We start from the raw sequence: 15,769 nt of genomic DNA on the forward strand, positions 1-15,769 counted from the left end.
TGAGGAGTCAGATCCGGCTTGTCCTGCCTGGCCTGGCTGGGGCTGGCCCAGCCCAACTGTCAGGCTAGCCCCACGGCTGCCAGCTGGAGCTCAGTGGGGCACTCAGCGGGGGAGGGGGGGTAGCAGCCTGGGGCCCTGCTCAGATATCAGCAGGTGACATGGAGAGATTCGGCTCCCAGGAGCCCAGCCCCCAGCAGCTCCTCCCCCCTCTGCTCTTCCTATCCCCAGACACCCTTCTATTGACCTACCTCCCCTCCCCGGGACACCCCTCCCCCCCCGCCAGCCCAGCACTGGGTGCCTCTGGCCAGCCCCCAGTTCCCTCCCCACACAGATACCCTTGGCCCTCACCGTAAGGTGGGCAATGGAGGTGCAATACCCCCCCACCCCACCCCGGGCACATGGGTGCAGCTGGGCACCGCTGGCCTTTGGGCTGGAGTGCCAGGCCTGCTTTAAACCACGTCCACCAGAGAGCTGGGGGGGGCTGCGTGGCAGGGACAGGGTTAATGAGGAGGCAAGAGGTGCAGCTGATCAGAGCCCCCAGATGTCCGGAGGGGCCATATCACCAGGTGCGAGGGCTTCCTGAGGCCTGACAGAGATGCCCTCTGCCCTGGGATGGGGGGAGTCTGTGTCCAGGGCTGGGGGACGCCACTCACAGAAAGTCAGGGGCAATCCCCCTGGCAGGCAAAGTTTGGGGGGTGACAAGGGAGGGTATCAGCTCCCCCCCCCCGAGGGGCTCTGGTGACAGCTGGCCTCTCGCCATTCCCTCAGCAAGGCCCAGGAACGGGCACCGTGCCAGGACAGCGCCCCTCAGCACAGGGCAGCTGGCATCACAAGGTACATGCTGCAGTACAGAGACTGGGCCCATCCCCTCAAAACTGGGAACACAGAGAGGCCCATCTCCCGATCATGGGTGGGGTGATACCGCGGGGTAGGTGCAGCATGATGCTGCTTTCGCTCTCTCTTGGCTGCAGGCAGGGGAGGAGGGACAACCCCCGTTCCCCCCTTCCCCCGGTTAATGACAAACCATCCCCCGCCTTCCCCACCCCCGGAGTGCAGAATCCCAGAATCCCGCCCCGCCCCCATGCTCCCTGGGGCACAAGGTGCCTCGGCACTGGTGGAGTTTGAACCGGCCAAGGGGCAGACCCGCTCAGGCCGGAGATATGCCCCGTCAGCGCCGGGCACCACATCACTCCGTCCCCACCGTCCTCTGCCCCTGGGTGATGGCACGGATCGGCCTGTGATAGCCACCACTGAACTCGCCGACCGAAGTGAGCCCTGCCAGCCCCACATCCCCCTCCGATGCCCACCCGTGCAGGGCAGGACGCACCCCGGGGGCCTGTGGCAGGTGTGGCAGGAAGGGCACGCGGGTATCAGCCTGCCCTGTGCCAGGTATCAGCAGCTGACTGCTGCAGGCCCCAATGCAGAGACCCCTCCGACCCGCCTGCTCAGACGGGCAGAGCCGCGCAGGGTCCCATGCCAAGGGCAGGCCACAAGGAAGGTTTTCGTGTCCAGCCCCCTCCCGGCCCTGCAGATCCCCCCAGAGCCAGCACGTCACTTGGACCAGGCTGGCCCCACTCCAGTGCACTGCAGGGCAGCTGGGAGAGCAGCGACCCAGCGTTTGCCCTTCTCTGCCCTGTAGGGAAGTGGGGGGCATGGGCCCAAAACTGGAGCCAGACTAGAAGGGCGGCTTGGCTCCTGCCCCATCCAGGGGTCCGAAGGGCATCAGCTGCCGTTGGAGATGGCCTGGTGCAGAAGACTAGTGGACCAGGTGGAGGGTGGCAGGAGGAATCAGGCTGCTCCACACACACATCTGAGGAAAGGGAAGGGCAGTGGAGCAGGGTGCCGGGATCAGAAGGGGTAGTTTGGTGGGGAGGGGCAGGGCGTGGGGATTAGAGGGAGGTTTTCTGAGTAGGGGGCTGGGTGTCAGGACTAGAGAGGGGTTCAGGGCGGCGCAGGATGCCAGGACCAGAAGGTGAAAGCTGGCCAAGGGAAGCACCAACCCCACTCCTCCCCCTATGCACACAGCTTCTCGGGGAGGGGGATCCTGGCAAACCCAAACCAGCCCCCACACCTTGAGCAGGCCCTGGAGTCAGACTCCCCCCTGCCCCATTGGGCACACGGGGCACCCAGCCTCTTCTCCTGCAAGCCCCACGTGGGACGCACCAGGCCCGGGCAGCATCACCATCACGGGGCTTTGGGGGAGACAATGGCCTCAGCTGGGCTAGTGCCGACCTGCAGGGGCAGATGTGGGGTGAAGGATTGCCCTGGCTCTCTCCGAATCACAGCCTGAGCCGGCTCCATGCACCAGCATTCCAAAGTGGTGCTTGTGGCGGCACTTTGCAAGGGGCGGCAGTCCCTGTTGTATTGCCCCCAAGCAGCGCACCGACTTGCCACTGTGGATCGCGGGGACAGGCCGTGTGCCGTTAGGGCGGCAATTCGGCAGCAGCAGCTTCTATGTTCAGCTGTCCGGGGCGGCTTCAGCTAAACACAGAAGCTGCCGCCGAATTGCCGCCACAGCGGAAACGCGCCTGCCGCCCTAACGGCACACGGACTGCCCCCTCCCCCCCCGCCCGCGGCAGCAATTCGGTGCGCTGCTTGGGGCGGCGAGAACTGTAGAGCCGGCCCTGATCACAGCCGGCTCCTCTGAGGGCCAATCCTGGGCAGAGGTCTAAGTTCCAGTTCAAAAGTGGCCACTGATCTGGGCTAGGGTTGCCAGGTGTCGGGATTTTGACTAGAACGCCTGGTCACGAAGGGACCCTGGCGGCTCCGGTCAGCAGCGCAGTGGGGTTAAGGCAGGCTCTCTGCCTGCCCTGGCCCTGTGCGGCTCCCTGGAAGCAGCCATCATGTCTTGCCCCTAGGCGCAGGGGTGATCAGGGAAGCTCCACGTGCTCCCCCCACCCCCAGTGCCCCAGGTCAGAACCCCCTCCCGCACCCTAACTCCCTCCCAGACCCCAACTTCCAGTCAGAACCCCCTCCCACAACTTAACTCCCTCCCAGACCCCAAACCTACACCTGCTCCCCAACCTCATCAGAACCCCCTCCCGCACCCAAACTCCCTCCCAGACCCCAAACCCCAACCCCCAGTCAGAACCCCCTCCCACACCCTAAATCCCTCCAGACCCTACACCCCAACCCCCAGTCAGAACCCCCTCCCGCACCCTAACTCCCTCCCAGACCCCAAACCCCCAGTCAGAACCCCCTCCTGCACCCTAACTCCCTCCCAGACCCCAAACCCCCGTCAGAACCCCCTCCCACACCCTAACTCCCTCCCAGACCCCAAACCTACACCTGCTCCCCAACCTCATCAGAACCCCCTCCCGCACCCTAACACCCTCCAGACCCCACACCCCAACCCTGAGTCAGAACCCCCTCCCACATGCTAACTCCCTCCCAGACCCCAAACCCCAACCCCCAGTCAGAACCCCCTCCCACACCCTAACTCCCTCCAGACCCCACACCCCAACACCCAGTCAGAACCCCCTCCCACACCCTAACTCCCTCCAAGACCCTGCACCCCAAACCCCAATCAGAACCCCCTCCCACCTCCTAACTCCCTTCCAGACCCCAACTTCCAGTCAGAACCCCCTCCCGCAACTTAACTCCCTCCCAGACCCCAAACCCCACCCCCACCCCAACCCCCAGTCAGAATCTCCTCCCACACCCTAACTCCCTCCAGACCCCGCACCACAACCCCCAGTCAGAACCCCCTCCCAGACCTCAACTCTCTCCCAGACCCCAAACCTGCACCTGCTCCCCAACCTCATCAGAACCCCCTCCCGCACCCTAACTCCCTCCAGACCCCGCACCACAACCCCCAGTCAGAACCCCCTCCCAGACCCTAACTCCCTCCCAGACCCCACACCCCAACCAGAACCCCCTCCCACACCCTAACTCCCTCCCAGACCCCAACTTCCAGTCAGAACCCCCTCCCACACCCTAACTCCCTCCCAGACCCCAACTTCCAGTCAGAACCCCCTCCTGCAACTTAACTCCCTCCCAGACCCCAAACCCCCACCCCCACCCCAACCTCCAGTCAGAACCCCCTCCCACACCCTAACTCCCTCCCAGACTCCAAACCTGCACCTGCTCCCCAACCTCATCAGAACCCCCTCCCGCACCCTAACTCCCTCCCAGACCCCAATTTCTGGTCAGAACCCCCTCCCACACCCTAACTCCCTCCAGACCCTGCACCCCAACCCCCAGTCAGAACCCCCACCCGCACCCTAACTCCCTCCAGACCCCGCACCCCAACCCCCAGTCAGAACCCCCTCCCACACCCTAACTCCCTCCCAGACCCCACACCCCAACACCCAGTCAGAACCCCCTCTCACACCCTAACTCCCGCCCAGACCCCAAACCTGCACCTGCTCCCCAACCTCATCAGAACCCCCTCCCACACCCTAACTCCCTCCAGACCCCGCATCCCAACCCCCAGTCAGAACCCCCTCCCACACCCTAACTCCCTCCCAGACCCCACACCCCAACACCCAGTCAGAACCCCCTCTCACACCCTAACTCCCTCCCAGACCCCACACCCCAACACCCAGTCAGAACCCCCTCTCACACCCTAACTCCCGCCCAGACCCCAAACCTGCACCTGCTCCCCAACCTCATCAGAACCCCCTCCCACACCCTAACTCCCTCCAGACCCCGCATCCCAACCCCCAGTCAGAACCCCCTCCCACACCCTAACTCCCTCCCAGACCCCACACCCCAACACCCAGTCAGAACCCCCTCTCACACCCTAACTCCCGCCCAGACCCCAAACCTGCACCTGCTCCCCAACCTCATCAGAACCCCCTCCCGCACCCTAACTCCCTCCAGACCCCGCACCCCAACCCCCAGTCAGAACCCCCTCCCAGACCCTAACTCCCTCCCAGACCCCACACCCCAACCAGAACCCCCTCCCACACCCTAACTCCCTCCCAGACCCCACACCCCAACACCCAGTCAGAACCCCCTCTCACACCCTAACTCCCTCCCAGACCCCACACCCCAACACCCAGTCAGAACCCCCTCTCACACCCTAACTCCCGCCCAGACCCCAAACCTGCACCTGCTCCCCAACCTCATCAGAACCCCCTCCCACACCCTAACTCCCTCCAGACCCCGCATCCCAACCCCCAGTCAGAACCCCCTCCCACACCCTAACTCCCTCCCAGACCCCACACCCCAACACCCAGTCAGAACCCCCTCTCACACCCTAACTCCCGCCCAGACCCCAAACCTGCACCTGCTCCCCAACCTCATCAGAACCCCCTCCCGCACCCTAACTCCCTCCAGACCCCGCACCCCAACCCCCAGTCAGAACCCCCTCCCGCACCCTAACTCCCTCCAGACCCCGCACCCCAACCCCCAATCAGAACCCCCTCCCACACCCTAACTCCCTCCCAGACCCCACACCCCCACCTTAACCCCTGGTCAGAACCCCCTCCCGCACCCGGCTGCCTTTCCCCATTTCCAGCCCCCGCCAGGTTCACACACGAGGATGGGGACTGGGGAACAAGATGGACAAAAGGGAACAGAGAAGCTCCAAAGATTCACTCTCCCGTGATCACCCCTGACCCCAGCAGCTGCTCCAGGGTCCTAGAGCCATGGCCCCATGCCAGCAATGGGGCAGCCCCACTCCTAGTGCTAGCAGGCGGAAGTCGGGTGATAGTCGATCACTGCGCGTGCAGCCCCCGAGGAACCCTCCCACCATCACACCTCCCCTCCCCTGTGATCTGGCCAGGCTGACCCAAGGGAAGTGGAGACCCATAGGGACGAACAATGGAGCAGGACACTGCAGAAATGGCTCCGAAATCCCCTGGACCCAGAGAGGTGGGGAACTGGCTGCCAGTTCCTCATGGCGTGGAGAGCTCGGAAGGGGCTGGGAGCCAGCAGCGCTGCCCTCCCTTGGCCCCTGCATCTCTGGTAGAAATGGGGCAGCAGGGAGACGGGGCTCAGGGGCTCCTCAGAGGCTCAGTGCTTCATGGGCTGGAGCATCTCATTCCATGCTTCACCAGTGACACTTCAGCCTCAAACGTTCATTCCCGCTGACTCCCACGTTCCGATGGAAACTGAGGCACAGAGAGGGGAAGTGATAGGGCCAAGGGCAAAGAGTGAGGGTGTGGCAGAGCCAGGCAGAGCAATGACGGTTACTTACCTGTAACCAAAGTTTTGAGACGGCCGCTGCACTTCCACATTCACGGGAAGTGCTGACAGGTGCCGCCTGAGTGGGCAGGACTCCAGTGAGCAGTTGCTCTTGGAGCGCCCACCTGCCACCCTCGCCCCTCAAAGCTCCCAGGGCAAGGGCATAAAATGGGCATGAAGCTGCAGCCACCTCAGTTCCCTCCCCTGAGACCCCCAACCCCTTTGGTGAGTAGGACCAAAGCTGGGCAGAGAGGCCGTCTTGAAGAACTCCGGTGACAGGTAAGTAACCTTCATTTCTCCTTCAAGTGTCCTCCGCCCTTTCCCACTCATGGGCTAGATTAACAAGCAGTGCTCGGATCCAGGCTGACGGGACCACGGGGTCCTAATGAAATGAGGCCTGCAGGCCTGCCCTGCCCACTCTCCCCTCAGGTCTACGTTACCGATGGAGTGCACAGGGTTTAGATAAAGCCCCCGAGGGTGCCCTGGATCTAGTGGTCTAACTCCCCGAGGAGGGGCTGACCCTTTCAATCCATAACCAGCTTTAACAGTCTGACCCACTGGGACAGCGTTTGTACAGAAGCTGCTTTCCCCTTGTTCTTTCTTTTATAACCAATAAACAAGTTTGAATTGTTCAGTCCTGTCTAAATTAAAGGCTAAAATGCCTCTAACCTCCAGAGCATGTCACAGGCTCTCCAGCCAGAGAATGGGGCTTGGGGGGAAAAACCAGTAAAAAGGTGAACTGGTTTATAGGAAAATCGATCACTTTAGTTAAAAACTTTGGGAGTGTTTACGGAGAATCACCTTGTTTTTATGAAAACCAGCAAACTGTGGCTCAGCCATTGATGTATGTACACGTGGCGGAGGTGAGGGCTCTTAAAACACTGTCTTAATAGACAAATGAAACAAATGACAGCTTCCTACAGACCCCAATTGCGGTTGGGAGTGTCCGTCGATTGTGAGAGCCCAATGTTTAAATCCCAGTCTGGCAGAGTGGGTTTCAGTGGAGGGTAGCAATTATTTAGGCTCTTTAAGAACCTTTTAACTACATCATTAATAAAATTCATTCACACACACCCCCGATGCGCCCATACGGCTGAGATGACCCTTCCTGAAGATAATGAAAGATCGGTTTCTTGCCGGTACAATAAATATTGTAAAATGGAACGAAGTGATGCTGCTTATGGCTCTATACTATACATTGGAACCCACCATAAAATTCTCGTCCATTTGTGACTAGGACACTTCCACGTAGACACTTCCCTAGAACGTAACAGCACATTTTGCACCTTGAACGAACCGCCTTTTTCTAATGTTCCCAGTGTAATTAAATTGAGAGTGCAGGTCTGAGTAAGAAACCATCCCGTCGTTGCTACAAGTCCAGGGCCAGTGGCAGAGGCTCCATTAGCCCTCTGGACACATGAGTTAAGTCCAGATACCATCGTGTGGGCCATGCTGGTGCTATTAAAGTTACCCTGGCCTGGCTTCTCTTCTTTATCACTTTCTGAATGAGGGGAAATGGAGAAAGCCCTGACCTCAGTGTTTGAAAGGCATCAGATATCAATCCCCTTGCACTGCCTGCTCTCGAGCAAAATTTTGGACACTTCTGTTGCTGCTGGCCCCAGGGGTGTGTTGTCAGAGTGCCCCCTAAACTGAAGAGATGTTTTACTGTTTCGTCCTTCAACAACCACTTGTGCACCTGCCATGCTGACCAACTCAGAGTTTTCGCCCCACTACCTGGATTGCTACTGAGGAACCTTGTGACTGATACACGAGCTCCAAAGGCTCTTTGCTCCATGCATAACCGTAGGGAACGAGTCCCCCCTTGCTTGTTCAGAGAGCATGATGCCATCAGATTGTCCACCACTACCCTGCCTTTGCCAGGCCGATTGCTCTGCCATCTAATCACGGAGCTGAAAGGCCCTCGAGCTCCACCCAAAACTGCTCCCCGGCGCGGTTAGAGGGAACAGAGGCAGCTAGTGTGCGACTCTCCTTTTACACCGGGGGTGGGCAAACTTTTTGGGCCGAAAGCCACATCTGGGTAGGGAAATAGTATGCAGGGCAAGGGGTTGTGGTGCGGGGGTGCGGTGTGCAGGAAAGGGATCAGGGCAAGGGATTAGGGCAGAGGGGTGCAGCAGGGAGCTCAGGGCAGGGAGTTGGGGTGTATGAGGGGGCTCAGAGCAGGAGTGCACAGGGGTTCAGGGTGCAGCAGGGAGCTCAGGGCAGGGGGTTGGGGTGCAAGAGGTACGAGGGGGCTCAGGGGAGAGAATTGGGGTGCAGGAGAGGTGCAAGGTGCAGACAGGGGGCTTAGGGCAGGGAGTTGGGGGCGGGGTGCAGGAGGGGTTCAGGCTCCAGGGTGGCAGCGGCGCACACCGGGGCCAGGACGACACTCCCGGAAGCGCTGCAGCTCCTGGGGGCAGGGCCAGCTCCAGGCACCAGCGAAGGAAGCAGGTGCTTGGGGTGGCCAATGGGAAGGAATGGCACATCCGGGTCTTCGGTGGCAATTCGGCGGCAGGGCCCTCAGTTGCTCTCGTCCTCTTTGAGCTGCCGCCGAAGTGCTGCCGAAGAGGAAGAAAGGGAGCAAGGGACTCACTGCCAAATTGCCACTGAAGAATGAAGCAGCGCGATTGAGCTGCCACCGAAGTGCCACCGCTCGACTTTTTCTTTTTTCCCCCCTTAGCCGCTTGGAGCAGCAAAAAAGCTGGAGCTGGCCCTGCCTGCGGGAGGGGAGGGGAGGGCAGGGCTCCACGTGTGCTGCACTTGCTGTGCCTCCAGGTACCTCCCCAGAAGCTCCCATTGGCTGCAGTTCCTCGATCGCGGCCAATGGCAGCTGCAGGGTCGGTACCTGGAGGCAAGGGCAATGCACAGAGCCCTCTTCCCCGCTCCTGGGGACTGCAGGGACATGGTGCTGGCTGCTTCTGAGTGGCATAGGGCCCGCCCACCCCTATTTTACACCCTCACCCTGGCACGTGTGACGGAAGAAAGGGCGAGGGAGGCTCGTGAGCGCCCAGCCAGACACTGCTAGCTCGTCTTCTACAGCTCAGGCTGCACCAGGCAGAGCATCCCATGAGCGGGAATCTGCAGAGAACACTCCAAGGAGAACCCAGGGCTCCTGGCTCCATGCCCTACTGTGACCACTAGACCCTTCTTCCCTCCTAACGACCATTCCCGTGAGACCATCTTGTTAGCAGAACACTCCTGCCCCAGCCCCACCCAGACGCAGTGAATGGGAACATCTGGAACCTGGGCCTCCTGACTCCAGGCATTGCTGCCTCTCAGGCAAACAGGAGCAGGACTGGGCCGTTTTCAGGCTATTCCAGAAGGCTGAGTGTTGGGAATCCCAATACTCCTGGGTGCCAGGGTGCTAAGGGTTAACAGGTGCCAATGACAGAACCACTAGGGTGACTCGCACTTTGCAGCCCAATTGCTCAGGTGTGGGGGTCCTGGAGGCCCACCCCCCGTGCAGAGACCCACACTGACGGGGGGAGGGGGCAGAACACACAGCACTGGATCCTCGCATTGCTTGTGCCCAGGGAGGGGCAGCCCAGCTCTCCCTAACTCATTTTGTTCAGGGGTGGAGGCAGTTAGCCCTGGCAGGGCGAGGGGAACGCTCAGGCCCAAGAGGTCACGCACAGGGGCTGTTCATTGTCCAATGCTGGTTTATTGTGGAAAGGAAATAAAGAGACAACAGGAGCTACAAATCAAAACCTGGTGAGAGCAAGAAAGATTGTGTCAAAGTATAAAATCAGTGCCTCCGACCCCAGTGGCCAGCAGCCTGCGGCTCGATGGGGCTGGAACCAACGCTACAGGATTCCGTGGAAATACTGTGATCCAAAGGAGAGTGCTCCGTACAAAACGCGTGCAGTGCGCTGCACAAACGCACCATGGAGAGTCCAGTCCTGGCAGGGGATTTTACAGCAGCCGCCCTCGCTGGCGAGCACAAGGCCTAGAGCTCCCGGCAGTTGTATCTCCCAAGGCAGGCAGGAGGCTTTCAGAGCAGAACCATCGTGGAAGGGAAGATTCACTGGCCCCAAGGTCAATACAAGTTCAGCCTAGATCTGCGCTCTTCAAGCTGGAGGGTCAGAGCTTAAGGGGGTTCCCCAGAGGATTCACAGGTGGGGTTGAAGGTCACCTGATTTCCCCCAGCCAGTGAGCAGCGCTGGGTTCTGCTGCTCAGGCACTCGTGCAAGGACTGATCTTGGGCTGGTGAGATGGGGCTGGCTGATGCTTCTCAGGCCCTGAGGGGTGGTGAAGAACAGAGGGACAGCAGGCCTAGCGTGTGGGTCTGAACAGCCACGGCTGGATGCAATGGCGCAGAGAGAAATAAGTGAGTGGGTGACAATCCCATCTAGGGGATGAGCTATTGCAAACCACGAGAGCCACCCCCCAGAGGGACGTCCCGCTCCAGCCAGCTGGATCCCAGGGAGCAGCGTGTTCCTTATTGCAGCTGAAAGGCGAGAATGTTTCTAGCTGAAGCCCTTCCACTTCCACTCCACCTGCGTCCTGAAGTTCTAATTGTACAGCCCAGTGCCTCAGCAGCACTTGGCAGGCTGAGAAGATGGAGCCTGAGGCCCTATGCTCAGCAGAAGTCTGCCACAGCCCCCAATCATCAATACAGAGGGACAGCCCTCCCGGTTCCAGCAAGCCATCCTCCACAGTAAGCCAAAGGGGCTTTTGCTGAACTCACATGGGACTTGGCACACTGGGACTGGACCCCTGAGGGTAACAAGGGCATGAAGCTGGGGTAGCCCTCAGACACCTGAGAAGCTGCCAGTGCTGCCCTTGGGTGGAGGTGCAGGGCTCAACACAAGGCTCCTCGGAGCCTCATGCAGCAGGAGGATAAAAAAAACCCATGTCCGACCTGCGCAGGGAGGGGACACACAGTGGGCCGGCCTCTCTGCAGAGAACAGGAGATGAGATGAGTGCCATCGGTATGCCCTGTTCGAGCCCCGCGTAAGCAATGGGGAGCAGAGAGATGCTGTCCAAGGCTGCTCCCATTTAGGGCGCTGCTCCGAGGCCCCAGGTGCGGCTAGAGATCATTACTGATTAATCAGCCCCCCCACAGCTCCCCCCGGCAGATGGACTGAGGGGCCAGAAACCAGCTCCGTCCCACTCGCAGGCCGTGTTTCATTGGGAGAGCTGTCAGCACAACAGGTGCACAGACCCATCCATGGGCTGTGGTTGGTCCTGGGGTGAGGTGCTTTGCTGAAGTGATTTTATTGCTGAGGGCAGGAGCTCACAAGGGTCTGGGCACACAGCTCACACCAGGTGTCCTCTGGGGGGGGAGGGCACAGGGCACCATGGCATGGCGCACTATACAGAGCACAGGAGTTCAGATTAATGTAGTTGAACCCACAGTGCAATGTGGACACATCCTGGTTTACAACGAGCTTCTGTCCCTGTTGTTTGGGGTGGACCCACACTCAGACTGGCACCGAAGTGGTGAACTCAGCGTTCGCCAGCACCTTTGGCTGTTTCGGTGCAAGGCTGTGTGGGGCCGTGCTGAATTCAGAGTCAGTTTAACCCTGCTGGAAGAAAAGATGGGAATGAGAGCCGATGGCCCTGCCCCAGCGCACGGCCGAGTGCAGTCTGGCACTGCCTTTAGTGACTCCAAGCCAGCGAGTGGGATATAAGCCAGTTGTAAACCACCATGTACGGGCGTGCCCGGGGACCTACACGGCTTTCCAGCTTGTCTGAAATGCATGTTAGTTAACCCAGGACAGCTTGTGTGCAGCCCAGGCCTAGGAGGGGACTGCTGGGCTACAACTCTGTATCAAGAGAACCGTTCTCACTTCATTGCCATTTGCCTTAGTGTCAGGCAGGCATGGGGACGTCCCCTCGCCCCCCAGTGCTGTATGCATGGTACCCCATGCTTCGAGGGCTCCCACAGGCTTTCCACTCCTTCCTAGAAACCACACACAGACCCCAGACAAACAGCCGCGCTGGGAGGGTCTCTCCAGCTGACCAAACACGGCCCAGCATGTCTTACACAACATTCAACGCCACCACGTCCAACAGAGATGCAGCCCTCTGCGATTACATGTCCCAGCATGCAATGCTCTATGTGTTGACACAAGCAGGGGCTGGCAAATTGCACGCTGGGAGCTGTAGATGCTCCAGGACACATCTTTGTACTGACAACGAAGGTCATTGCATTCTGCTCCCATTTGTGCAGCCCTCTGGCTCCCAGCCTGCTGCCCATGCAGCCCTCAATGGGCACTTGGAGCCTGGCCTCTTTGATTGGTGTCTGGGTCTGGAAGATGGATGAGTCCCTGGAAGATAAACCACCTCCCAGAACCTGTCCTGCTGCAGGGTTCCAGAGGCAGCCCCATGGGACATTAGCGTCATCCATCAATGCCAGGGAGGGGACATGCCCCATGAACATCTTCTCTTGCCAGCACCTCACATCAGCTTACAGCATCGCTTCTTCTCAGCAGGGGTCTCCTCGGCCGGGGCCGTCAGCTTCAGAAGAGGCGGATCGCCACTGGCTGCCGTGCAGTACACGGAATTCTGCTCCAAGTCTGAGCGGGGGTAACCACTGCCGTGCATGGTCTCAGCGAGGCCAGGTGAGAGGGGGCCCTCACCCTCGGTGGGAGGATAGTCCTCTGGGTGGTGTCGCTGGAGCTTAGCGGCTGCCCGCTGGCGTTTGAGGTCCGCTAGCGTGTGGTGGGACTTCTCCTTGCACAGGTCGGCCGACAGCTCCTCTTGGGTGGCCAGCTGGTAGGAGATGCTGCGGTCCAGCCTCTTGGAGTAGAGGTGTTTGGGGGGCCTGGGGGCAGAGGAGCCCGCAGTTCCATTTCTCTGGGTCAGCCCTGGATTCTGATGCTTGTCTCCCACCAAGGCCCCTGGACCTGCCACTTCTGCTTCAGCGCCCTGCTGGGGAGAACAGTACAGTACTCAGCCCTCGTGCTGGACACCTGGAGCCACCCAGGAATCCAGGGGGGGTTCCCATTAGCACATTGGGGCTGCTGGGGACTCACGGGGTGCTGAGAAGGAAGCGCTAATGGCTGCCAGAGGAGCAGGACCTGGGACATGCCTTGGTGGTTTAGACCAGCCATACTCAGTTCCAACCACATGGGGCTCCCAAGAGCCTGTCCGGGGCTCTCAGAGCCTGCTGCTGCCAGGTGGAGGCAGGAGCCCTGAGCATCTCGTTCAGGGGTGGGGATGGCAGCGAGGGGGGAACCCACCGCTCCTCTCCCTGGAGCTGAGAAGAGGGACAGGAGACAGCCACGCTCAGCGCCAGGCGGGACCACGCAATGCAGCCGCCTCACTCCAACACGGCGTGCCGAGGGGCTGCAGGGAATGTGGGGTGCTGTGGCTGTCCCCTACTCACAGGGAGGTGCTGCTGGAGCTCAGCGTCCGTCTGCTTGTCCTCGTCCTCAAGCTCGGCCTCGTTCTCCCGGTGCTCCACCTGCTGCCAGACGATGGCCTCTTTCTCGTGCTCCTTGCGATAGAGGTTGGTGCGCTCCGTCACGCTGACCCGCCGCACCACCTTCCTGGGGACAGCGGAAAGCAGGATCTGCATGGCTGGGAAACAGGGGAGTGCTTCCTGCCAGGGAGCCAGTGCTGGGGCAGATAAACGCCAGGGACTGACCTCGCCACAGCTGCTATTCAGCTGGGGGCAAACACCCGCGGGACATTCATTTCCTGCTGGTGTTGAAAAGCAGGATGGACGAAGCACAGATGGGCCCAGAGATGTCCTGCCACTGGCCTGATCACTTATCTTTCCATGGTTACGGATGAAGGTGATGGGCAGAGATTATATTCAAGCCGTTCTAAACATTTAAAAGGTGTGGTTTTGCTGGAGCCTGCTCAGCTGGTGGGGGAGGGTGGTACCTAGGTGACCCATTAACAGCAGCCCCAATGGCAGCAGAGCGCCATCATGTGTTCAGTTTGTGCACAAAGCCAGTGGGTGGTGGTGGGGGACATCAGAGCCTAGCTGAGGCTCAGGTGCAAAGGGTCTGGACCTCCAACAATGGGAAGCCTCAGCTGAGTTTCCCCAGATCTGCCTGACCCCTGGGGATGAGGGTCCTGCTCTGGGGTGGCCTCTGCTCCCTGCGAGGGAGGCCAGCCATCCGTAGTAGTCACCTGGCCTTACCCTCGGCTGCCAGCACTGGAGGTGCGTCGCTGCAGCAGCGACTTGTGCTTGTCGTGAGACTTCATGATGGCATCATGCTTGTGCTTCAGCTCCAGCAGCTTGGCCCGGACCTCCTCATCACCACACACGTCTGCAAGGGACACACGGGGAGGGACGGGGGGTGAACAGCCATGCAGCTCCAGAGCAGAGCCAGCCCCAGGCATGCACTCTGCGGCCCTGCTTCCCAACAGCTCTGCAAGCCCACCACAGCAAGGATCATGCACTCCCTGCCCACTGGGATCTCCTGAGCTGCCACCCCCTTCTCAGGCATTCCCGCCTCTCCAGCTCCCCCGCTACCCCCATTCTCCCTACCCCCCTGTAGACAAACCGCTGATCCACTCAGCCTCTGGGATGGTCCCCCCATCCTTCTCTCATCCCCTGCCCTCCGCCAACCCACCTCACCGCTCACAGAGGAGAACACACCAGCAGAGCAAGCAGGGAAGAGGATTATGCCAGGGAAGGGGGGAACCTTTAGGGCAGAGAGCAGATGACGTGGGGAGCGATGGGAAAGGTTCTTCAGATGGCAGGAGCTCCTCAAACACCAGCCTCGTCTGGTCTCTCACCTGCCCCCAATCCTCTTCACGCCCCACCTCTTCTCCCCAGCCCAAGAGCATAACCATGCCGACAAAGGGAACCAAATCAGAACTAAGCCCCATCCTGCCAGCGTACCCCACGCCCACTCAGCCTCAAACTCCCTGCTGTATCTACCTTTCCCCACTGCCTGCCTCCTACACCCTGTGCTTGGGTTTGCCTGTTCAGGCTACCAGACTAGGAAGTGTCTGTGGGTAACGAGTCATTTGCATTGTTTGTGGACCATAATCCCATGCTTGGGACTCTGGCTCCCTAGGCACTGGAGGTCAGGCAAGAGGGCAGGTGGGCTCTGTGCTGCTGAGCCCCTGGAGGATGGAAGCCCCAGCAGGACTGGGAGAAGATGGGCACTTTCACTCTGCCTGGCAGGTTTGGAGAAGCAGGCGTGGAGGCAGAGAAAGGAGGTGGGGCTGGGAAGGGCTGTGCTGATCCCAAATGGAAAGCTGGGCTTTGCCATCAAAAATCACATGAGGTGGGGAGAGGAGGAGAACTAGGGCTTTTGAGGGGTTTAAGGACGAGGTGGGACTGGCAGTTGGGGTGGCTGCAGGGTCCTCGGAATGCACTGCTGGGTTGGGGAGGAGCCTGCCACACGAAACACGACAAGACACCTCGGAGGATTTGCAGAGTCTGAAAGTTCAGACTTACCCCATCACCTCCCCTCCCCTCCCCATCCATCTCCACCAGCCTCTGCCTCCCCCTTCCCTTGCACCCCTTTTCATCTCGGCCCCCTCCAGCCTCCTCCATTCCCTGCTCTCCTAATGGCTTGACTCACCCAAGGGCGTCTCGTCCAGCACAGACTTGCCATTGAGATCAGCTCCATGGGCCACCAGCAGCTCCACCAGATGGATCTGACGGCAACAAGGGAAGTTGCCTTTAGCGAAGCAAGAAGAATCTAATACACAAACCTGCTCCACA

General features: G+C 60.1%; 1 protein-coding gene across 5 annotated transcripts in view; it reads right to left on the bottom strand.

Annotated features, from left to right (window-relative positions):
• Nucleotides 1-9,770: 9,770 nt before the first annotated feature.
• Nucleotides 9,771-15,769, bottom strand: part of PPP1R16A (protein phosphatase 1 regulatory subunit 16A) — an 82,031-nt gene continuing 76,032 nt past the window's right edge. For 4 of the 5 annotated variants that reach the window (XM_050939385.1, XM_050939386.1, XM_050939384.1 and 1 more), the window contains 4 exons: nt 15,627-15,702; nt 14,228-14,357; nt 13,463-13,625; nt 9,771-13,005 (listed from right to left, as the gene is read on the bottom strand). In XM_050939385.1, the coding sequence (XP_050795342.1) occupies nt 12,532-13,005; nt 13,463-13,625; nt 14,228-14,357; nt 15,627-15,702 (843 nt within the window). In that variant the 3' untranslated portion in view covers nt 9,771-12,531. The remainder of the gene's footprint in view (nt 13,006-13,462; nt 13,626-14,227; nt 14,358-15,626; nt 15,703-15,769) is intronic. The other variant, XM_050939387.1, reaches the window with a different exon arrangement.

Source organism: Gopherus flavomarginatus, chromosome 2 (assembly GCF_025201925.1).
Source record: "Gopherus flavomarginatus isolate rGopFla2 chromosome 2, rGopFla2.mat.asm, whole genome shotgun sequence".
Taxonomy (NCBI): Eukaryota; Metazoa; Chordata; order Testudines; family Testudinidae; genus Gopherus; species Gopherus flavomarginatus.